The sequence below is a fragment of the Candoia aspera genome, chromosome 1, assembly GCF_035149785.1.
Source record: "Candoia aspera isolate rCanAsp1 chromosome 1, rCanAsp1.hap2, whole genome shotgun sequence".
Taxonomy (NCBI): domain Eukaryota; kingdom Metazoa; phylum Chordata; class Lepidosauria; order Squamata; family Boidae; genus Candoia; species Candoia aspera.
The window spans coordinates 220,965,977-220,991,594 of record NC_086153.1 but is presented as its reverse complement, the minus strand read 5'-3'; the positions used below and the strand labels follow the sequence as shown (position 1 = coordinate 220,991,594).

General features: G+C 38.2%; 1 protein-coding gene across 1 annotated transcript; it reads left to right on the top strand.

The window, feature by feature from the left end:
- The first annotated feature begins 8,417 nt into the window (after nucleotides 1-8,417).
- RALB (RAS like proto-oncogene B) lies at nucleotides 8,418-25,115 on the top strand. The gene is made up of 5 exons (XM_063288806.1): nucleotides 8,418-8,680; nucleotides 17,801-17,961; nucleotides 20,818-21,026; nucleotides 22,766-22,943; nucleotides 23,993-25,115. Exons 2-5 carry the CDS (start codon nucleotides 17,848-17,850, stop codon nucleotides 24,110-24,112), a joined length of 621 nt encoding a protein of 206 aa, XP_063144876.1. The 5' UTR covers nucleotides 8,418-8,680; nucleotides 17,801-17,847; the 3' UTR covers nucleotides 24,113-25,115.
- Nucleotides 25,116-25,618: the final 503 nt, after the last annotated feature.

Here is a 25,618-nt window from a genome sequence, read left to right as displayed (position 1 = left end):
CTCAGAAACATGCAGGTCCCAAGCCACATAAGTGGCTTGAATTGCACCCAAAAGTTTACCAGCAGCCAGTGCAGCTTTTGCAACAACAACAGGCTCACCTGGCCCCATCCCTACCAGTTAGAATTGCCTACTCATGAAGGAGGAGAACCACTGAGACCTCACTGATTGTCCAGAAGGATACCAATATTAATGCGACTGAAAGCAGCTTAGATGTCCACCAGGGCTAGGCAGCTCAAATCCCCCCAACCAGGTCCTACCACAGGTCAGCCACAAGACTGACCAATGCAGATTCTCCCCTTTGTCCAGGCCTAAATCCTTACTAAAAGGAATCCATATAATCAACTTCATCCAAGGCTCTCTAACTGCTGGCCCATCACCTTCTCAACAACTTTCTCTAGAAAAAGAAGGCTGGAGACAGGCTAAAACACCTAGGCTAAGGGATGGCTTCTTTAATCCCTTTTTATAGTCCTTCAGAGGAGGAGCATCATCCTCTCCAAAGAAGCATTCACCACAGCTCAACCTCCTTCATTTTTGTTGTTTATTTGTTCAGGCCCATGCCAGAGCTTACTGTCAGTTGTCACCACCCCCAGCTCCCCCAAGGTCGAATCCGTCACCTCTAGAATATCATCCATCTAACTTGCCCTTGGTTGGCCCCTCTTCCTTTTGCCTTCCATTCTCCCTAGCATCAGCATCTTCTCCAGGGTATCCTGTCTTCTCATTATGTGGCCAAAGTACTTCAGTTTTGCCTTTAATATCATTCCCTCAAGTGAGCAGTCTGGCTTGATTTCCTGGAGGATGGACTGGTTTGATCTTCTGGCAGTCCAAGGCACTCTCAGAATTTTCCTCCAACACCACAGTTCAAAAGCATCTATCTTCCTTCGTTCAGCATTCCTTATGGTCCAGCTCTCACAGCCGTATGTTACTACGGGGAACTCCATTGCTTTAACTATGTGAACCTTTGTTGTCAGTGTGATGTCTCTGCTCTTAACTATTTTATCAAGCTTTGTCATGCTCTCCTCCCAAGAATTAAACGTCTTCTGATTTCCTGGCTGCAGTCAGCATCTGCAGTAATCTTTGCACCTAGAAATACAAAGTCTGTCACTGCCTCTATGTTTTCTCCCTCTATTTGCCAGTTATCAATCAAGCTGGTTGCCATAATCTTGGGTTTTTTTTGAGGTTTAACTGCAACCCAGCTTTTGTACTTTCTTCTTTCACCTTCGTCATGAGGCTCCACAGTTCCTCCTTGCTTTCAGCCATCAAAGTGATGTTATCTGCATATCTGAGATTGTTAATGTTTCTTCCAGAGATCTTAACCCCAGCCTTGGATTCATCCAGCCCAGCACCTCGCATGATGTGTTCTGCGTACAAGTTGAATAGGTAGGGTGAGAGTATACAACCCTGCCGCACTCCTTTCCCAATCTTAAACCAGTCCATTGTTCTGTGCTCCTTCATTTACCTGTGGCATAAAGGACCTTAGTTTTCCCATGTCCACATGTTCTTAGGCAGGGCAGGCAAAGAAATCAAGAAGGTCTCAAACAGCCACTTGTGTGCTGGAGGTGGAAGCCAGGTGCAGAGAGAAGGAGTCACTAGGTAAGTGTTCAGTCAGTGGGCTGGATCCTCCATGGGTATTATTTGCCCTGAGCATCAGCCTAGAATTAAAACAAAAAGCAAAGAAACAAAAATAGGAAGACTGGTTCAAGGGTACGAGTCTTTCCTTGGGTCCTGAAGGAGTTCTGACCTCTTCAAGCCCAACTGCTGGGCTTTTTGGTATAAATGGTACAGGTTAAAATCTCCATGGTGGATAGTGGCCAAGCTACACCTCTCCTTTCCATTGGCTGCATCCTTCTGTCTTGCATTCCCAGGAGCTAAAGCTCTGCAAATGCTGAGCATCCTCCCCACCCACCTTCCATCCCTTCTGCCCATCCAGAAATATGTGAATCCCTTTAAATGTAGTTGCAATTCCAGGGGATTACAAGCCACAGTTTGAGAACTCCAGCAGAATCAAGTTTTCTGCTGGTTCAAAAATGGGTGGATAGCATTTACTTAGTTGTGGCAAAAGGTCTTTAGCCTTTGTTTTTTAGGACAAAGGTTGGCTCTGTATGGACTTAGGGTTGTTGTTGTTTTTCTTCTTCCTCTTCTCTGCATAGTTTTTCACAAAAGTGCTAGTGCTAATACAGCAAAATCCCAGCTTTTCCATAAAATTTTTTTTTAATTAACACAAACAGAGGTAGTAAGTTCCTTCCATGATATAAGAATTCTTTTAGGCATTCCAAAGCAGCTTCACAGGGAAAAAGCAGTAGATAGTTAATCTACAGTATTATAAAAAGGACAAACTTCCTATTGCTCAAAAGCAGTATCAGAGGAAGCTTGCTTAATTAATCAACCAACAGACTTTAACGCTTCACAGAAGGGAAACGGTTGCAATTTCCTTTAAGTCTTTCTAAAGGATTCAAACAGAATTATTCCCAAAGCCTAGCCAAGATTTTTGGCCTCTTAAAAAAAAAAATCCAAAACGGTTAGCCAGAATAAGACAACCTGGCACAAATCAGTATATCCCAGCATTGTGGTTTTCTTAACCACATAAACAGGAAATTCCAGAATTTTCAATTGCATCTCCTTCCTGATCAATTCAGATTTCTCATACAGGCCACTGTAGCAAAACTATGTGTAAAGAAACAAACACAGAATTTCCAAGTATAGTACTCATCCCCACCTTGTATCAATATCAGATATTTTTCCTCATTCAAATTCCACATTATTGGCTGGAGAAGGGCATGTAATGACATTAGCACATAAAACTGAACAATGCTAAGGTCTCCTGAAAACCTGAATCACGGTTCCAGCTAGCCATAGCACAAATATGCCCTGGCAACACCTTTTTATCTGCCATGTTGCCATGACCTGGTCATCTCATCCTCAGTCCATGAATGAGACAGGCTTCAGTTGTCCTTGGTGTTCAAGTCGTGCCTTCATCATTCTAACACCAGTCAAGGAAAGCCTCAACATGTGCAAAATCTGTTAGGTTTTGTCACTCATTACCTTACAGGGAAGCCAGATGAAGGCAATGAGTGGGAAAAGAGGCAGTAAAAGCGGGATAGGGACAGTCAATTTCATGCTGGTATAGTTTTCTGCCAATTCAAATTTGGGCAGAGAGCACTTTCTCTCAGGGAGGCTCAATGAATCAAACAGCCGTATGTATATTTTCTGAATCATCTCGAAAACTCAAGACATTTTTGCATATTTCCCTTGGAGTTCAGTATAATGCAGTATTTTTTTTTCTTAGCACATCGCATGCTTTTTTTTTTCTTTTTTGGAAACCTGATTATTGCATCACAGACTGAAAGGAGAAGTATTACTGTATATAAGTTTCCCTCTGCCCATTCTGTCTAATAAAAGATATCTATGTGGCAGGAGAAAGTTACCCTAGAAGAGGTAGTTCTTAAGTCTGAAAAGTCTCCCAGCTCCTGGGAATTCCCTCCTCTCTGTTGTTTCACTGGTGGCAGCATCTTTCAGAGATGTTTCCATTTCATTTGTCACAATGCTTTTATTAAATTGTGAGGGATAATGCCACAAATTTTTCCCCCTCCACCTATTAACCACTCTGTGTGTGTTTACGAATCACCAAAGGAGACACAGTGTATGGGAGGGGCTGGCTCAAGTACATTTTTCTGCTTTCCAGTTGGTCAACTAAAGGGAATACTGGTTGGCTTATGAAGGGTTCTCGGTGTTTCAAGGTCAGCAGTAATGAAGATGACAATGGGCTAGATGTATCACAGCCAAAGTAACAACAAGGAAGTGGAGAACAGAGTTGATTTTTTTTTTATGTTCGCTCATCTGACCTGAAAGCTCTCTCTGTGGTGAATGGGAGATCTCTGGGGAATTCACAGAAGAGCAGTAGCAAGGAGGCAAAAAATGTAGGTGCTTATTTGGAGTTTTTGGAAAGGAACTGTGTAGTTATTGAAATCTAACACAAACAAGACATGATTATAGCAATCAGCACCTGCCTACAAGACTCACACAACAAAAAGTAATCAGGAGTTACTTCATTTCTGAAAGGCCAGGTGAAGGACTGAGCAAAGTAAATGGGGTAAGGATATGAGCGATTGACAGGTATCTCTACTCTTGTAATCAGGTTGTAGGCTTGTATCTTTAATGTAAGAAATTACTTACATTAGGAAAAAAAATGATCATGAGAATGCCTGTATTGAAAAGGAAACTTGTAGAAAAAGATGCATTTCTCACACCTTCCAGCTTCTTTCCACACTGCTTACTCTTGTTCTGGTCTTTATGCAGTGGGGAAGTAGAGGAAGAATATGTTCTTTAAGTAATTCAATCCAGTTCAGAAAACTCTATTTCCTGCTTCATGAATATATTTTAAGCTTGTATAATGTCCACTCTTTCCTTTTAAAGATACCACAGGAAAACATAAAAAACTTTGCTTCTAATAACTATGGTTTGAGAATAAAGCCAGGTCTGAAACCAGGATTTGATCTTGGCTGTTCTTGTTATTTATAATTTAAATAAGCCACAGCTGGAGTGCCTTATAATTCATATAGTGCTATGGTTAACATAAAATCAAATGGTTGTTAGTTTCTTTCCTCTTTTGAAGTGTGTATGGGGTACAGGTGAGCCTGAAGCACATTCAGATTGTTTAGGATAGCATGGGGCCATTATTTCTGAAATGGGACTGACTGCGAAGGAAACCAGCCCACAGCATTTTAAAAGATCTTGAGATGTTTTCAAAGAGTACCTTTTTAAAATGAACTCAGTTCAGCACATCAGCATTAAACTGGATCTCAGGCTGGGTTCATACAACATGCCAAATCAAAGCTAAATCATGTGATGTATTAACATGATGTGTGAACCCTTCCACTTTGGTTCTTAAACTGTGGTTGAATAAATCCAGCCAACTGTGGTTTATACAGTAAACCATGATTAAGGAACCCATATTTTAGCCCATACATAATTTCCTTCACTCAATTATCCAGAAAGGGACTTTTCCTCCTCTTCATTACAAATCTAATATAGAATTTAACAAATGAATTTTTCTCCCATTTTTCTCTCATCTGGCAAGTTTTACCCTAATTGCTGACATTTAGACATAATCAAAATAGAACTTTTAAAAAGCATGGGTAGTACTCTAATCCTCATTCTTCCACATTAATCATAATGTGCAATGATCTTTTGGACAAATAAATACTGCCAGGACCCCAAGCTCTCACACTTCAAATTTTCATCTAACAACTTGGTCAAAGTCAAAATTGTCAGTCTAAATCTCTGACCTATCCAGTTTTCAGAGTGATTCATTTCATTTTTGGACACAAGTGACCTTTTTCTTTTTCAGTCAGAAAATGAATGCTGATGTGCTTGTCAAAAGGCATTAGCACATTAGAATGAAGCATAAGTAAAAAGGATGGAAAATAACATTGAATGAAAAGCATTGCTCACCCAAATGAAGTATGTTTGCTCAATTATCCCAGTTTCTGAGTTGGCATGATACACCAAATAATTAATGAATCAATTTCTGGGTTTGCACAACATGCTAGGCTAAATAACCATAGGAAAAAAATTAACCACTTCTCAACTGCTTTCATAGATAGATAGATAGAAAACTTGCTTTTTGATACCATTTTGTCTTCCCAGAGGACAAGGGAATCACTTCTGAATTCCCAGGCTTTCCCAATAGTATATTCAGTGAATAATCTCTGAGGACTGCTAGTGCCACAGAATTCTCTGCCAAAATTCAGCCTGGCAAAGAATTACATGGAACCTGCCATTAAAACTGAACTGGCCCTGGAGGAAAGAAAATCTATTTAGTACAATTTTAGTAATTATTTTCACTTTTAAAAGATAGCCATATATTCTCAACCTTTTGGGAGCTTGGTATTTTGACACATCTTGGGCGTTCTCAGAGTGGCTGTTACAGAGAACACACCCAATCGCTCATTTACCAGAAACCAAACTGGTGAATTGATCCCCAATATCTTCTCTCTCCAAGGCATTGGGTTGCAGCTACCAGCCGTTTGTATTTCTTAAGTATGCTTTTGAGATCCATGTGGAAATTTCAGCCATTCTGGGAAATAAATATAATGCTAGAGGCTGGTTCTCTGTTTTGCAACATGCTAATTTCCTGTTTATTTTTAATTAAGAGGCTTTAAAAGAAGAAAAGAAAAACAAGTGGGTATGGAGATTGGCAAGAGAGCCAGTTTGGTGTAGTGGTTAAGGAACCAGGCCAGAAACTGGGAGACCATGAGTTCTAGTCCTGCCTTAGGCATAAAAGCCAGCTGGGTGACTTTCAGCCAGTCACTCTCTCTCAGCCCTAGGAAGCTGGCAATGGCAAGCCACTTCTGAAAAACCTTGCCAAGAAAACTGCAGGGACTTGACTCCTGGTGACTGCCTGGACAACACTGACTCAAAGGCACAATAAATAAAATAAAATAAATGGAGATTGGCAAATGCCAAGAGAAGAGTTATTGGACACAATGATGCCCATGAGTGCTACAATACAGACCTTAGGTTTAACAAAAACGCATTAAAAAGGAATCTTTTTTTAATATAGAGTTATTTTACTATTGCTGACATCTCAGCCCTCTAATATATTCAATGCAAAGTGATCTTGAGTTTTACAAACCAATACAACTCTGGTTGTAACAGGGGCGCGATGGCTCAGTGGTTAAGATGCCAGGCTTATCGACTGGAAGGTCCCAAGTTCGGCAGTTTGAGACCCTAGCCCCGTGTGAAGGAGTGACCTTCCGCACTTGCCTCAGCTCTTGCCAACCTAGCAATTCGAAAGCATGCAAATGCAAGTAGATAAATAGGTACCACTTTGGTGGGATGGTAACAGTGTTCCGTGCCTGTCATGCCAGCCACATGACTGTGGAAGCATCTTCAGACAGCGCTGGCTCTTCGGCTAAGAAACAGAGATGAGCACCACCCCCTAGAGTCAGACATGACTGTGCAGGGGAAACTTTTAACCTTTACAACTCTGGTAATATATTCATAATTTACTCAGTCCGGTTATTTGGGTTCATACAACACAATGAACCTCACATTAGTAGCATTCATACAACATGTTAGACTAAAATGTGGTTGGTTATTTTGTGCTTGGAATATCAATGCAAACACTTCTCTATGCAGAAATCTCAAAGGTTTCAATGGAACTTTTAACCTGATCTCTTAAATACAGTACATTCCAATAAACTGTGGTTAGTTTAATCATGCTTTGCTAAATAAACCACAAACGATTGGTTTCACACATCATGCTAAGTCACAAGCCACTGATTACAAGCCACAATGGCTGGATTCACACAGCATGCTATGCCACAACTAGATAAACCACATTACTGTTTAATGCAATGTTTGAAAACAGCAACTCAATTAAGTTACATCCCAGGTCTGCACAGAATTACAGCCTTCAAGTCTTACCTTTATTAATTCCAAACCAAAATCCAATAGATGACATTCAGCACCATCACATGTTGGAAACTGGCCCTATGCAGTAGAAACATCTTCATGATAAGCACTGTAGCCCTAGAGCCACTGAAATGGCCCATTAAGGAATCCTGTTAATTGAAAGCCTGAATAAAACCATTACACACAGTATGTGCTAGTGATATACCACGGACATAAGTAGCTGCTAGCACTTCAGTTTCTAATGAAAAGATCATTTCAGCTACCACTGACAAGTTTCTATCAGCTGTAGTTGATTAAGATAGAGGGGCTGATATGTAATAGGTGTGAATATGAAACACCAGAATCTTCTCAGCATTAAAGAACAGCCTGACTATATGATTTTAATATGTAATAAAATCCTATAATTATATGTAATGAAAGCTATGTATCAGCGGCAGCAACATTCCCCTTCAGCAGGACAATCCAGTGGAACAGAAATATAAAGCAAGATAAAAGCACAGCTAAAGCAATAGAAGGAAAATAAGCATAACTGAAACGTAAGTAAAAATCCATACTAACATTACCCTAAACCCAATTCAAAAGACCTTGTTGAAAAGGAGCATCTTGTCTCTTTGTCGAAAAATGAAGGGAGCACGAATCATGATGCAAGCATGTGATTAACGTTAGCCACTGGCCAGAACTTTTTCCTAGCACTGACTGCTACAGGCAGACGACCCCTCTCATCTTCTTTTTCGACCATCTGTTCTATACTACTGGAGTCCATTCTATACTTCAACCAATAATCTTTCTTCTACCTCCCATTGGACGAGAGGTGGCACGTGCTTGCGACGACCGCTTCTTTTCCTATCGTCGGACCGGGGGCTCCTGGAGGTGACTCGCAAGAGGCGCGCGGAAGTCAGCCGGGGGTGGGCGTGAGCACAGAAGGGGCGGGGCGAATGGAAACAAGCAAAAAAAGACGCCGCGTTTGCTTGACTCGCGACATCATTGAGCGCGCCACGTCGGTGATTTAAAAAGGAAGAAGCTGCGCGCGCAAGATGAGAATCTGAGTGAATCGAATGTTCGCGCGCGCACGACCACGCTTTCCTCCGCTGGGGTGGTAGTGAGCGCGTGCACACGCGCGCGCGGCGGTGGCGGCGCTGCTGCTGCTGCTTCTGATATCCGCCTCCCCAAAAGCAAGGGTAGTGGCACTGAGGGTGGCCGGCCTCGGCAGGGGAAGCTTGTTTTGCTCGGCAGCCTTAAGTAAACAAAAACAGACGCCCAGCGAAAGGTAATGTCCTGCTTCTCTTTCTTGTGGGGAAGCCGAGAGCGAGGAGACAGGCAGAAGGGCTCCTAGTTCAGCCTTTCGAGGGGAGCGGGCTACAGAATCCGCGGCAGCCAGCGCTGTTCGTGCCACTGAGGAGAGGAAGGAAAGGGGAAGCGAGTGCGGCGGGACTGCTTTGGGGTTGGACCATTTGTTTTTCATTTCGTGGGACTGCAGTTGGGAACGAACGCGGCGCTGGGGGTGAAAGATGTCCCCCCCCCCCCGAGATAGACCTGGAGGAATCCCAGAGGCAGCGAAAGTAGTTTATTGGTGTAACTAATCCGCTAAGGTGGGGGATATCGCCTCCCTTTCCCTTCCTCCATTCTTATCCCGTAATGGCGGCGGAACTTTACGTGGTTCGGATCCCTTTATTTTACGGGTAGAGATGGCTTTTGCTTTGGGTTCTTTTGGGGGAAAGAGAAGGGAAAGCCTTCTGTGGAGGTGGGAGGGCTGTTCATGGCAAGGCGCTCCGAAGGTATCGGTAGGGTTACGTCACTGGAGATACCTTTGCTTAAGGAAATTTTTGTAAAGACTGGAGGACTTGGGTATTTTATTGACCTAGGGTAGGATAGAGAGTGGGAGGGGAGCATTAACCAAAATAGAGCTTTCATGTGGGGAGAAGTGTCTCTTTAAATATCGCTTTGTAGGGGCAAGCGATCTGCAGAAGCCTGAGTTGATTACCGAGAACTAGTCCAGCATAGAACTGGGGGTTGGATTGTTAGCAAACCTCCCAGGTCAAATCTCGTTTCCGCTTTTAATTTACTGGGAGGTTATAGCAATAGCTTCAGTTTTCCTCTTTCCAGTATGGACAATAATACTATGTTACCATTCTCTGCCATCTAACATAGGGGAGATAATATACTAGAAGCTGCGATGGGGAAGATGATGGGTAATTTTTTTCTTTATGAAGTGTCAACAGATCATGTGTGCGTTGCTCTCCCCATCCCTTTCTGGATTTCATTGAAAAAGGAGGGTTTGCCTTTCTGAACTGTCTTGGTGGATTTTCCAAATTAAGATGGCTTGATCTATAGAAGTTAAAGTCTTTGTTAGAATAGAACAGACACACATGTATGTATGTATATGGCAGGAATTGTTCAAATTATTTTTTTATTCACATGACATAGCTGCTTAGGTCCAAACAGTTATAATCTGCCAGGAAAAACTTCTGATTTGCTAATGTGGAAGTGTCCAATTCTTGGAATTCAGATTTGGATAAATATTCTTGAATTGGAAATCCTTGAGTTGCATTATTCTTGTTTAAACAAAGAGTAGATGTATATTAATCCCAATACAGATTCTTAAGGAACTCCACTGTTTGCATTCTTACCTTTTTTTTGTTCTCTAATAGATAACTAATCTATAAAATGCGGTCTCTTCTCATTTTGTGACTGCTAATTATCATACACTAAGGGATGTTATCAAAAGGTTTTTTTGAAAGTCGAAGTAAACATTGTACAAGATTATACCTATACTTCTGAAATTTTCAAAGAACTCTAAAAGGCTAGCAAGCCAGGGTTTTTATTTGCAGAAACCATGTTAATTTCTCCTCAGCAAAACTTGCTCCACCTATTTTGGTAGAAAGAAATTAAGGTAACCCACCTATAATCTCCTAAATCCCCCTGGGTCCTACATTGATGTTTAATATGCCCCTTTTTGGTAGAGAGACTGATTTTGTGCACATATTTTTATCAGATCAGTAGGGTTTTTTCCCGTAATTTAAGAATTCTCAGATCAGTGCCATCTAGATCAAATGTTCCTTTTCTTTTCCACTTCATTTCTTACTATTATTTATTTCAGCTGTTCAGGGTCCCTTGAAGATAGCATTTTCAAGCATGGGTATCTGCCATTTATCCTCAGCAGTGAAGACAGATACAAATTATTCCTGCATCTTCTCTGCAGTCTCCTTATCCTCCTTTAGTAGTATTTGAACTCCCTTGTTTTCTAGAGGTTCAGCTGCCTCTCTGGCCAGTTTTCTAATTCTGATGTGTTTAAAGAATTTGTCATTGCTGGTTTTGGGGCTATTAATATATGCCTCAATTTGTTTAGCTCTCTTACTTTTTCCTTGCATTCTTTCGTGCAATGAGGTAACATTTTCTTTAATTTATTTTGTGCAAATTCTGGTTGGGATGCCTGCCCAATACCCCTGTCATAGACACTGCAAAATATGGACTTTGTCATTATGACTTGATTTTTATATGTGCTGAGGCATGTTAGCTAGTGTTACACAAATGTAACACTAAAGAATTATGCATAATAGTTATTAGAAATTTTTATTGGTTATTTAATTAATTTGTCCCCACCCATCTCCTCCCAATTGGCTTGTTTATAGCCAGCACTATAAATCAGAACTTTCTGTTGCAGTCATTTTATATAGAAAATGATCCCCTTAGAAATAAGGGACAGATGTTTATCCATATTCTCCTGCTCTTAGCTGTGATACATTTCAGGCTTTTCTTGAGGGGCTCCTTGCCCTTCAGTGTTTTGGGTTCTTTTGTTTTGCTTAAAGGCATGGTGAGTAGCAAATCACATTGCTTTTACTTCTGTAAACTCTGAATCCAGGATAATGAGATATTTTAATCAACATTTAGGTTTATCATGTGCAAAGGTAGCCCCTCCCAACATGGTAACTTTAAGATGTTTCGGGACTACAACTCAGTTTTGTCTGGGAATTTGGGGAGTTATTTTCCCAATACATCTTGAGGACACCTGACTGGGGAAGGCAGAACCTTGCTTTCAAGGGGCTTCTTAAATTAAGTAGGTGTTCATTAGCTTACAATAAATATTTGTTGGTTGGTGCCCTCAGTTTTATTTTGACGTGAATTACCAATCCTTTTATGCACACAACACTGTTAGCACCATATAGAAATAGGCAAAATGCTTCAAGGTAGAAATGTCTTTACCCGCCTTCCCCCAAATCTCAATCCAACCCCAGCAGAAATTTTCTGATATCATAATATCTTACTGGAAGTAGCATAGCCTCAAAATAGGGCACTCTGACCTTTTTTTTTTATAGTCAGAACAACACATTTCAAGGTCAAACCATTTCCATTTTGGTTGGAACAAGCTGTTCCAATTTTAGGACATTTCCAGTGAAAACAGAATAGGACTTCTAGGATTAGGGTTTTTTTAACCTTGAAATATTTTATACATTTCTAGTACTGTACCATATCATTTAAATACTGTAGGTTATTTATTCATAGACTAAGGGACGCGGTGGCGCTGCGGGTTAAACCGCTGAGCTGCCGATCGGAAGGTCGGCGGTTCGAAACCGCGCGGCGGGGTGAGCTCCCGTTGTTAATCCCAGCTCCTGCTCACCTAGCAGTTCGAAAACATGCCAATGTGAGTAGATCAATAGGTACCGCTTCGGCGGGAAGGTAACGGCGTTCCGTGTCGTCATGCTGGCCACATGACCCGGAAGTGTCTGTGACAACGCCGGCTCCAAGGCTTAGAAACGGAGATGAGCACCGCCCCCTAGAGTCGGATTCGACTGGACTTTACGTCAAGGGAAACCTTTACCTTTACCTATCTAACCCCTATACTTATGGTTGAAAGCCATTCAAGTTGTGTTATTACTGGAGGAAATAACAGTGCCCGTTGCTTCAAACTTGAATTACAAGTTTTAGCAGTCAGTATTAATTGTGAAGTCTAACAGCAGTGGCCAAGTTGACTACAGTTAGTAACTCTGGGTTTTCAATCAAGGAGCAAGCTAATATTCAAATAAGGTGAGAGTCTTGTTTCAATTTATATCTTTCACAGGTAGCTTAAAGATAAAATACAGAATATTTGTTCCATATAGAAGAACCCAACTTTATCTTGGGTACTCTTTTAAAATTGAACATATTTGTAAATATTTAATAAAAGAGTGCTAGGTATTCTCTTTATAAATATAAAATATTAGAGTTGGACAAGAAATATACCACTTTTAATAATTAAATTTTAATATATGTTTCAAATAAAACAGTGATAGGATCATTGGAAAATAAATGGGAAAATACTGAGCTGCATTAAAACGTACACATTTACACAGCATGCTAGCAGAAATGCCAGAAACACCTGAATATAGAGCAGAATATCAGTTGTCAGTGTCAATGGATTATCAGTAGCTGGTAACATTTTGTTGCATAATCAGTAGATATCAGTTATACTCTGCAAAAATGAGTTTTGTTCATTTCAGTTGCATTATAGATGCCAATCCATGAAGTACATTAAGCTTTAATCAAAGCAAATTACAAAAACTGTACAGATATTCACATTATTTATGAGATTTAAACTACATAACAAGTCTGGGTGGCTTACACTAGAAACATTGAAAACAAAAGAAAATCCTGTGCATCTGGACAAATGCATTCCCTATAACATCAACCTTAATAATAGATTTTTACAGTTAATTAAGCATCTTGTAAAATGAATGAATGTAGAAAATTTAATTCAAATTTTTCTTCTATAGCTTAAAGAATAATTTAAAGATTGGTATTAGTGATTCATAGAATTCTTGTTCTATGTTTTATGACATATAGTTTAAGAATCCCTGCTTTATACGGCCTCTCTCATTCCCACTCCCCATTTTTATGCAATTCCTGTTATCAGCACTAAGCTATATTCAGTACAAAGCTTCCTCAATCCACCACAGAGTTTTTCTGGAGATACAAGGAACTGCAGCGGATTTGTAAATATTAGAAGGGAGGTTGGATAAAATGTACAGTCCCTTTGTATACAAGTCAGTGTATTCCTTCAAATGGAAAAGATAATATTCAGTAAGAAAATGTTGTATTTATTTTCTTCCCAAAATTTGTTTTCTGTAAAATCTGTTCCTCATAACTTAAAAATGTCTTCTCCATCTGGAAGTTTATTTTTATGGTAGAGCCAAGAAGTTAATCTGCTTTTTCTGTCACAGTGTTATCTTCTGTGTGTCTGACTGGCATCTTGCTGTTTCTTCCCACATGTTTAAAACTAGTAGAATCCAGAGGAAAATTATTTTTGATTATTTTGGTTCCACCTATTCAAAGGAATTTTGTTATGAAGGCACTGAGTTAGTAGGCTTTAATAGAGATAAATAATGTTTGCCATCCTGGGCATTCTTGTACAATTTTGTATCGTAGTCTGGCATTGGGAGAAAAAGTGCTGAAATCATGTAGGATTAGAATGAGATTTTGGTCATTTTTAACTATTATATGGGTATGGGGTGCAAGACCACTTTATTTATCCAACATTGTCGATCACTAGCAACCTATGATCTAAAATTCTAAAAAGTCTCTAGATTTGTATTATGGCATTTTTAGCTTGTAATTATTCACCATGCATTCCCATCATGGAGAAGTCAAGACTGAGTGATTGCTTGGATGGAAACCTGAAAAAAATGGTTATATTGACACACAATGTTGCATGACCATTTGAGGCTGGTTTTGCAAGTGTCAGTTCTTTAAGCCCTTGTGATGTTAATGGTGCTTAGCATATAAACTCGTTTTTCCTCTTCAATGTGCCAATTCTGATTACATCGCTCATGAGTTGTGAGCATGTATCTCATTAAACTTTTAGGTTTGGTCACTGAACAGGCTTGGCTGTTCATGCCATACACAAAAAGCCAGTATGTGTCTTCAGTTTTACTGAATAGCATTATGGTTGTAAAAAGGCAAGGCAAAATGATAGCATGTAGCCATGGCAACATTTTGTGTGTGGGTTTTTAAAATGTGGAAGAATGCAGGTACTCTTGGTTATTGCTCAGCAATTTTATCTACCAACAAAGGAATTTGCATTTAAAGCAGCATAAACTTTTGGTGAAGAATGGAGGTATGTACCCTCTTGGTTCAAAGATACAGCAAAATCATGCAGAAATGGGATTTGGATTGTATAAAGAAGGATTTCTTTACATTGAACAGAGAACTAAAGGAAGATATTTTCTATATCATGTGATAGAAGAATAGATACAGTTGCCTTGCTGTGTTTAATTTATTTCATGAATGCATTTCTGGTATATAAAATATTACTTTTACATTGTTAATGTTCTGAGCTGTTCAAGGTTAAGTGATATGGGGAGAGAACAAAAATAGCTCTGTATATCTTACATAGATATATTGAAGAGTACCGAGTAAAAATTGAAAAATTGAAGCACCTCCTCCACAAAATTAAGTAACTAATCTTTATATAAATAGCAATCACATGACTCAAACTTAATGGTTTGGGACCAGCAGCATGACCTAAATTTTATAGTCTTCCTTCAAATGGATCACTTTAATAAATGTAGTGCTACTATATATGTGTGTGACTGAACTCTTGCTAATACATATTATATTGCTTTGGAGATAATGGTCACAATAAAATATTAGTTGCATGCATAAATATAATATGTATTCCCTAATAAAGTATGTGTTAAAACTAGTGTGTTGTGACCTACAGGCAGGAAAATTGTTAATGAATGCTTACAAAGGTAGCCCTTGCTTACTAACCGCTCATTCAGTGACCATTTGAAGTTACAACAGTGTTGAAAAAGGAGACTTACAACTGGTCCTCAAAGTTGTGGCTCTCGCAGTGTCCCACAGTCATGTGATAGCAATTTGGGTACTTGGCAACCGGCAGACATCTGCGGTCACACTGTCCCATGGTCATGTGATCACCATTTGTGACCTTCACAGCCAGCTTCTGACAAGCAAAGTCAGTGGGGAAGTCGGCAGCAGGTTGCAAATCACGGTCACATGATAGTGCATGTAACCTGCAGTGATTCGCTTAATGACTACAGCCAGAACTGACAAACTGACATTGTAAGTCAGGTGCAGTCACATGACTTTTCACTTTACAACTGCATCACTTAGCGACTGAGTTTCTGGTCCCAATTACAGTCAATAAATAGGACTACCTATAGTATGTTTGTCACTGGTAAAATTAATGTTAAGCTAACTAGTTACCAAAATCTCAAGATTAAACCGCTTGTATTGGTCACTGTGCATCCTGTCTGGATTTATTAGCTAGCTCTTTTTGGTCATTTGCTGATCCTTATCCCTCCACAGAACTCATGGTAGCCTTTTGTTCATATCTCCTCTTGCTTTTCAAGTAATCTACATACGCCAGAAGGCTTAGTAGTAGGCAGAGCTCAATATGAACTGAAACATCCTGGCTGCCTGTACATTTTCTGATGCAAGGAAAATTTGGGGTTGAGGGGAAGGAGAGATTCACTATTTCTGATGCAGATAGAAAATGTTTTGAATTGCCACAATCATGTCTTAAACCATAATATCTCAGTAGAATTGCTGAACATAAGAAACACTGAATGATTATGATGTGTATAATTGAGCCATCCAAAATGTTATAATCCATTTGGCTTCATCACTTTATCAGATATACATTATGAGAAAATTCAAATTTTTACTTTTGCAGTTTGTGATTTCATGTTAACAGTTAAATCGATCTTAGACATGGGGTACTAGAAGCCTTTTACAAAAGCGTTCTGTCTGTATATAGATCAGTGGCCCAGACTCTGTTCTTAAAGAATGGCTGCTTTCAGTTGCACTGTAGCTGGAGAGAGTCGTTGGACACCAGCTGCATGGCAAGTAAAAGAAGGATTGTGTCTGCTTGGTTTATTAGAGTCAACAGTAACTTAAATTAGAATTTTAGAAAAGTTCTGAACAAATCTGGGGAGGGAATCAAATTTGAAAGCCATTAAATATTTTTAAAGCCATACATAATTTTTTCTTCTATGATATGAACTTTAAGCAGTAAAGGAAAGAACAAAAAAAATCATTTATGTCTGGAAAAAACATCCATAACACACCAGAGAAACAACCAACAGGGGCTCAGCACCTACTCTACTACAAGGACTGGGAAAGCAATCAGGTTTTGAAGGACTTTTGGAATGTCAGGTTAGGAGCCATATGGATCTCTGGGGGGAACGCTTTTCCAGTGGACCGGCATCACAACAGACAAGGTGTGCTTCCTAGGTCCTCTTGTCTGACCATACTGGACAGGCAGAAACTATTGGTTATTCACTATGAGCCTTCCAGGGCAATTCCTAAAAGTCTAAGGTATGTCAGGGAAATTCCTATTCATTGAGGGAACTATTCAAATCTGAATAAATGTGGAGAAAATGATAAGCACTTCAAAAGTATTTTGCTATTCCTGAATCTGTCAAGGATTCAGAATAGTCTAGCAGAATTTGACAGAGAATGCTTGATTCCCCTGTCTGCATTGTATAGTACTGTATAGCCAGTTTTGGTGTTAACATTCTTTTCATGAGAAAATCAGTATACTGTAGCACAGATTTAGTTTTTCATAATAGCAGGCAGAACTGGAGTACATAGACAAGAGCATCAGGCTTCCAGAACAGCCCCTCTCCTGCATCTCTTACAATCTACACTACGTTATATGGTTGGCAGGAACTTTCCAGTCTTTGGAGCAGAACTCAGTGATGCATTTCCATGGCTGATAATAGAGGGATTCCTTCTCATGCCATGCCAGTAAATATTTTCTCATCTCCACAGCAGTCCCTTCTATGACTTCCAAATCTATTTAGAAGAGTTCTCCAAACTCTAAAGAGGGTACCAGATGTTCAGTGCAGAATGAGCAAGCTCTAAGCTTTTATTTGTTCTTTTCTGTTCCAGCACATTTACTTCGAATGCCAATTACAAAGTTGATATTTTAACAGAAATTGAAATTGCATGTATCTTAATATTGACTTGTTTATAAACTGTAGTTTAAGCCAAAGTTTGTGCCTATTCAAGTGAAATTGGAAGTTCGTTATTTGAAAAGGAAAGCAGAATTTGCAAACATTTATTCAAAATCGTGCTAGAACTATAGAAAAGCCCAACACTTACTCATTGTATTCTAAATTGGTTCAATGATGTATCCAGATGAAATTGCAGATAGAGCATTAATGTTTTAGTCCTTCTCAAAGGTTTTGGCATATTTATAACTTGGTCTTACTGCATCAGAGAATTCTGTCATTTTAATGATTAAATTATTATTGTTATTACCATTATCATCATCATTATTAATCAAATGTATCACCGCCCATCTCCCAAAAGTCCCCAAAAGGGACTCTGGGCGGTTTACAATAAATACTTGATCTGTATAACAAAACACCTATTTTTTGGCTTCTAGCTCATCAGTCTACAGTACTGAGCTCATACGTGACAACTATATTAAAAATGGCTGCTAGTAAAGCAAAAAGTCAAAGCTCTCTTGCCCTTCACAAAGTAATCATGGTTGGCAGTGGAGGCGTTGGCAAATCAGCACTTACACTTCAGTTTATGTATGATGAGGTAAGAGATTTGTTGCCTTTATATATATGTATTAAAATAAATTACATTAAAATGATGACCTAGAGGGTCTGCACTAAACTGCTTTTACTGTGCATTATGTGACATATTTAACACCATAAACTTGTAGAATATTTCAGGAAGAGAAAATTTATTCTGTTTTTCCTGTTGGTGGTTCAGGTTAGATCTCATGTTCTTATATATGTGAAGCATTCTAGAATAGTCAGTAACAATAATATCTCTTTATAACTTTCTATGCTTGAAAATAACGTTTCAAAACCACTTATTACATTTATTTTTGTTCTTTAACCTTCCTTCTCTTTTCTTAAGGATCTAATCATCTCTGTCTAACCCTGGTTTTTCCCTTCTCAGCCCATGCCTTTTCCCTCCCATGTTTGTTTTGCAGTTCAGTCCTTTATTTATTTATTTGCGGGGTGGGGTGGTTACTGGACACTTAGTAATATATTCAGTATATATCCTTGACCTTATGTTTCTTGTTTTACCATAAATGCTTCTTAAATAACTTATTGCTACTTCAACTTGCTTTTAAATTTTTGCTGACATACCCAACTTGCACTATCATATAACACAGTGGCAGAAGTTCTTAAACAGAGTCATATTTCTACATTTTTCCATGTACACTATATATTCCTGCAGCATTACCATTTTCAACGTTTTAACAGCATCTGTTACTCCATTTTCTTCCATTTTTTCTTGGACACTAACATTTGCAGCATTTATTTCAATTCTAGCCTTCAACGAATCATTGTAATTATTTACATTCAGGATTGCTCTGCATTGTCTTTGCTTTTTTTTAATCTTAACCATTCCTTGCTGTCTTTGACTACATCCTTTCAGACCTTTGTTCCTGTCAATATTTCTCTTGTTCTCGTTTCTGCAGTAGTTACTCTCTTCTATGCGTTTTTCTCATCCGTGGCTTCTTTCATTTTATCATTTTGCTGTGAATCCTTTTTCATGCTTCTCATTATCATAATTGCACACACCTAGTGTAATTCCTTTCATTCTGTCCAAGCAGTTTTTTCATTCTCTTTCTTTATGTTCATTTTCCATTCATTCTATTAGGAGATTGATTTATCTTCTAAATCTGTTTCACATAAAGCTCCTACATTTTTTCCCCTGTATTCTGCTTCCACTCTGGTTACTTTTACTTCTTTCTGGTTTTTTCATGCCCATTTTTCCAAAGACCTATTGTTGACACTACTAAAAACAATGATCTGTCTTAGACTGAGAACCTTTCATCCTCTTTATACCCTTTACTAATACCATCAGTCTTTAATCAAAAACTATCAAATTAGTCATGTTTTTTTATTCATTCCTTTCCCATGTATAAATATGAATCGATTTATGCTTAAACTACATGTTTGAAACAATCTTTTTCTAAGCAGATGCTTACTAAATAATCACCTTTGTCATTGTTCATGGGTTTTAGAACATTCATTTAAAATATTGTACAGGTAAAGGTAAAGGTAAAGGTTTCCCTTGACGTAAAGTCCAGTCGAATCCGACTCTAGGGGGCGGTGCTCATCTCCGTTTCTAAGCCTTGGAGCCGGCGTTGTCCAAGTTTTGCTAAAATTCATCCTGGCTCTTTTGTTACCAACATTCACTGGAGTGATCGCTATTCACCAGAGTGTAACACACAACTATCACCAACCTATAGATTCCTACATTTATACACCCCCCCAACAATCTAGATGCTATCAATTCATATGTTTTGCATACATTTTAGATATTTCATAATTAAATCTACACCTTCATTCCATACATGTATTCATCATCTCTCTTCCTTAAGCTAAAACCATCTTCATTCAGGTTTATTACATCTTTCCCTTTTATCTTACAGAAATTTCCCTTTTATCTGTGTTTCACAGCACAAAACAGTTATTTTTCTTTAATTCATTTAATTTCATTAATTCATGCTCTTTGAAACTTGAATTTAAGAGGAATAAATGGTAATCTTCTACACGCCATGGTTATTACTAGATGGGGCACATAAATCTGCCATCCGACATGGCTTTGATTATTTGAGGCTTTCACGTAACCCTTTTAAGTAAAACAGGAAAGGGGTAGATTAGATTACTAGCTGTCCATGCTGCGTGCAACATTCTCTGCTAATAGTAAAGACACACAGGTCAGTTTTGGAGTATTTTGGCTAGTATGCCACAAGCACAATCAAACCCTAGTTTTTCCCCAAGCATTTTCACTCTGTGTAAGGTAGGATTTTTAATATAGAGGCTACCTTGCAGGCCAGTATACTATTTCCAGTATCCCACCAGCTATTGAGTACATACTGTACAAATGCTTATTAATAGTAATTTAATATTAAATTCATTTTTACCCCATTTTGTGGTTCATGTTAATGTGGCAGAAGCAAAGCATCTGACTGGGTTGGGATCTTTCCTCTCAAGAAAGAATTGCATAATGCTTAGGACTTCAAAGGTAGACTTAGAATTGCTTGAACAAATTCTGATGGAAATTTAATAGAGCCATCATGAAGGGCTTCTGGAAAATGGAACTTCATTCCAGAATGCTGTAGCTATTTGCCTTTACTCATCATGATAAACAGAAGAAGAATTAATGCTTCTAATGTTTTTAAAGGGATTTTTAAAAAATAGAGTACAGTACGTTGTTTTAGACAGTCATGCTTTGATCCTGCCCTTACTAGTTTATGGTTACGTTAAACAGATCTTTAACATAAGTGAAGGGAGAATTTTTTTATTTCAGTGTTATACGCGGTGGGGCTGCAAGTAGGCATTACTGCTAAACTGGGTAATCCTCTGTAACTTAATTTGCCATCCAGAAGGAGAATCCTATTTCTAACTATTGTTTTATGTCCTCTAGTTTGTTGAAGACTATGAACCAACCAAGGCTGATAGTTACAGAAAAAAAGTAGTTCTAGATGGCGAAGAAGTCCAGATAGATATTCTGGATACAGCAGGGCAAGAAGATTATGCAGCTATTCGAGACAACTACTTCCGTAGTGGAGAAGGTTTTCTCTTAGTTTTCTCCATAACTGAGCATGAATCCTTTACAGCCGCAGCAGAATTTAGGTAAATATGATCTCTAGATGTTTCCATCAGACTTTGATTTTGATTGAATCTACAATGCGTTCAAAAGAAAGATGTCACATTTCCTTCCCCTTTTTTCCAGAACACATTAAGCTTTGAACTTCTGCTAAATTGAACAGGAAAATACTTAACGTATTTGAAGATGCAAAGACCACTGATTAAATGTGGCTGTGGGGGTTGCATTTTGGGGAGTGGCTAATAGTTTTTGTTACCCAATCCTCTCTCTGTTAGTTTGAATGCTTGCAGTAGCTGTAGCATTTTATATTAGTATATTAGCTTAGGAGAGCCAGTGTGGACCTGAGTTTGGACTTTCCTTAGGCACGAGCTACTCACTCGGTTTCTCAGCCCTACGCTGGGAAGACAAAAAATATCTATCTACCAATCCGCAGTGGGCCAGCATGGTAGTTTATGATCTGTAATCTTGGCCTTCATCCTGCTGTGGATTGATCTGGGATAATAGTAATAATAACAGCTACTGCTGCTGCCTGTATATTTGCAGTTTTTTTGAGATGAATATGCTAATATGGTGTTAGGCTTTTCTGATGCTGAGTGTGGTGCTTACTGTATAAGGTGTACGCTTCCTACTTAATCTAATTTGAAGTGTATTTAAAAGACTCATAAGGATTTTAAATAAAATAAATATATAGGTTGATAATATAGATACAATAGATTGCATCTATTAGTAAGTTGCAGTAAAATATTACACTTTTGAATGTTTATCTGCTGTTATTATTATCATCATTATTGCATAAGTCCTTTTAAAGCATATTTGAAGTTCTCTTGTTAAGTCCAGTCTAAATGTACCTTTTGTGCTCAGGGTCAGCAGTGGTTTTGCACTTAAAAAACAAAATCTTTTTCAAATTAAATTAACAAGGAGCATATTGTACTTTAAAAAGGCAAAAAGATAGCCATCATCTTAGGTCCTGAATGAATGCCTGCAAATTTATAAACAGTTACCCTATTTTGCCCTGGAATTAGACCCTCTATTTTACCTTTATTTGACTTGATTTGATATGGTAAGATTAATTAATAAACTACTGTAAACAGTTATCCAGCTTGATGGATGAAGTGTGACAAAATTAGACTTAATATTTTGCATTAAGCTCCTCTTTTTAAAATTTCAACTACAGAAGATGTATTTCCTCAAGATAACATTAACATTTTATTTATATATAGTAAATATTTTATAATTTATTTATTTAGCAAATTTTTATAGCCACCTATCTCAAAACGTGACTTTGGGCAGCATACAAACACAGTAACAGTTAGAAGCCATATAATGATCTTAAAACATGAATAAAAATAAAAACATTAAAAAAAACCAGGATTGCAGGAGAACAACAGACACTTAACATCATACAACCACCTTGCAGGCTCCCTATGGGATGCCCAAGGTTGCCAAAAGAACCACGTTTTAAGGGCTTTCTGGAAGGCTAGAAGGGATGGGGCTAACCTTACCTTGGGGGGGGGGGACTGATGTTCCAGAAGGTGGGACCCACAGCAGAAAAGGCACATTGTCTGGGTCCCACCAGATGAAACTCCTTATTAGTTGGGACCCGCAACCTACCCTTCCTGCTTGACCTGTGGATGTAATATGTAATAGTATTATAGTTCCTTGGCACACTGCACTGATTGTTTCTGATATGTATGTATTTTAGACTCTAATAGGAAATAACTATTATGGCCATATCTGTTGTTTTGCTTTTAATATGCTATACTAGGGAACAGATACTCCGTGTAAAAGCTGAAGAGGATAAAATACCATTACTTGTGGTGGGAAACAAATCAGACTTGGAGGACCGGCGACAAGTGCTTGTAGAAGCTGCTCGAAGTAAAGCAGACGAGTGGGGAGTACAGTATGTAGAGACATCAGCAAAAACAAGAGCAAATGTAGATAAGGTAAAATAATAGTTTGTTTTCAGCAGTATTCCATAAATAAGCTTGTCAGATCACAGTTTGAAAATCAGTAATTTATTTTTTTGACTGTACTTGTATATAAATGCGAAGCAAGACAGTTTGGCACTTTGTGAGCTCTCTGCATATTGCGTAGGATCTGAGAATAATCACTACAATAGTTATCAAGCGCTTTGATTTAATGAAAGAACTCGAGCATATGGTGACATAATAAACTATAACTACTTTTTGGAGAATAGGAGGATTTCTTGATTGCCAAATTTTCTCTTCAATTATTCCCCAAACTGCAAATTATATATATAATCACAGTACAGCAGAAACTACTATAGGCTTGCTGGAATACTCTTGCAATATATTAATGGAATAATTGCCATAAATCTTACTGAAGGCAATTGGTTCCTTGAAGCTCTGTAAGGAATAGATAACATGTTTCTAAACGTGCTTAAAAGATGCTTTTCTTCTCAATTGTGCTAAATTACTTCTTACTGATCATCAGAACTTTTAAAGAAATAATCTGAGTTTGTTTTCATTTTAATTTGTGCTTCTGATCCCCATCCCATGTCTCCTGGCAAATACCTGTGGATTGATCACAGATTTTTTTTAAGCTACTGCATTGCCTATTGACAATTTAATTTGAAAATCTTGTAAGCATGCTTAGCTCTAAGAAATTATGTATAATTGAAGTGTGCAAATTCAGTTTGTCTTGAATAAATCCTTGTATTTAACATTAGCATGTGTGTGTGCCGGTTAGATTCCAGCTGAATTTTTGAGGCTCTGTTAAACTTTTCTTTTGAATTCGAATTCCCTGAGTCCCAGTACTGTGCCTTCTGCACTAAATTCTAATAGTTATATAACAAATTTCTGATAGTTAAAAGTTAGCCATTAAAACTCATTATTGTGGATAAACATTAGTATGTTTAGGGTTTTATTATCTTTTTTTCATAGCGTCTTGCATCAATTTAAAACATGCACTACTCATTTATAAGGGCCGGTTACAAATGCTGATAATACTGTCTAGTTTTCTTTCTTTTTAGGTATTTTTTGATTTGATGAGAGAAATTAGATCCAAGAAAATGTCAGATAATAAAGACAAGAATGGCAAAAAAAGCAGCAAGAATAAGAAGAGTTTTAAAGAACGATGTTGTTTATTGTGATCTTAAAGAGCTGTACATATAGGCGACAGTACTAACAAGACATTTTACTACTAATGATAGAGGACTGAATTAATAAGAAGAAATCTGAATTCAATACATTTTTCAACTCACATTGATATAAGAATTGAAGTCCAACAGATCCATGTATACCAAGAAGGATGATTCTTGAAAGCAACTGTCACTGGTAAACATTAACGCAAGCATTTTTTTCCTTTCGTTATAAGCAATTTACCTGTTAGACACATGGTGCGCTCTGAATATACCTCTGGATACTGCTCTCAAGGGCACTCCTCGACAACTCTTCATCATCCTTTTTTGTTTAAATGGCAAGTTTTCACTGAAGTTCCACCAAAATTTCCTGTCTTTTCTTTGTGACTTCAGTTTGTGTGCTCTGCTGAAGCCTTCGGTGATTTTTTAAAAACCACAGGTTGACAAAATTGAGCTGTTTTGGGGCTTTAATGTGCTGCTTAAAATAGGTTGTGGTGGTGTCATTTTTGCTGTTTTGCCAACATATTAGATGGGCAGTGTAAGGCTTTATATTAAAAAACAAAGAAACAACGAGCAGTGAGTTAGTATTCCCATAATGACAATAGTAATTTTCAGCCTATGATTTCAGAGCATTGGTAGTTACATTCTGGCAAGTTATACTTTCTTAAATTGGGAGTAAATTAACCAGGCATCTTGATGTAGAGATGTTTCCAGGCTTAACCCAACTTTCCAATACATTTGAAGGGAAGAACTCCCGTCCTTTCAATCCAGCATAGTCAATAGCCACAATTGTTGAGGATGATGGTATTTGCAATCCAAGACATATGCATGACATCAAGTTAGGAATTGTTGGTTTTTTCCATTGAGTCATTCTAACTTTCCTCCCGAAGACCTGGTTTCCTTCCAAAGCTTGAACATTTCTGTTCATGGTTTTGCAGTGGTTTGTGGTCATGTATTGAAGCCATAGTGGTTGCTGCATTTTTACTCTTTATGTTTAACAGGAGAAGGGTCTTTTTTTAAAAAAATGTGAGAGTTCACACTCTAATCTCATGAATTGGATACAGTCTTTGTCTTAAAAGTAGATGGTAAAAAAATCCACCTGTACTTATCCTGCACTTATTCCACTGGAACTGTAAAAAAAAAAAATTAAGCTTGTGCAGAAAATGCTTCTAGTGGATTGTTTGATACAGAGAAACTTAGTGGCTTTACAGATACAGTTGGCTTTACTTTCTCCCATAAGAGTTGTTGATATCTGCATAGGTGATATCAAGACATGGAATTCCACTCCTGAGCACTCATTACTGTTTTCCTGGACATTGTGGAGCAGTGGTCGGTAAAGTAAAAAGAGGAGGTGGACAATCTTTTCACATGTACTTAAAAGAAAAAAAAGGATATACCCAAGTTAATAATGCGCAGTTGCCAAAAAGTCTGACCCTTACTCTTGTACAGACTGAAACATTTTATTTACCCCATTAATGATGCATTAACCATTGCATCATTAATGGGGTAAATAAAATG

Excerpts from the sequence above, each read along its gene's own strand:
- RALB (XM_063288806.1), top strand. The coding sequence starts at position 17,848 with ATGGCTGCTAGTAAAGCAAAAAGTCAAAGCTCTCTTGCCCTTCACAAA. Across the intron at positions 17,962-20,817 it reads TTCAGTTTATGTATGATGAG|TTTGTTGAAGACTATGAACC; the intron begins GTAAGAGATTTG and ends TATGTCCTCTAG. Across the intron at positions 21,027-22,765 it reads ACAGCCGCAGCAGAATTTAG|GGAACAGATACTCCGTGTAA; the intron begins GTAAATATGATC and ends ATGCTATACTAG.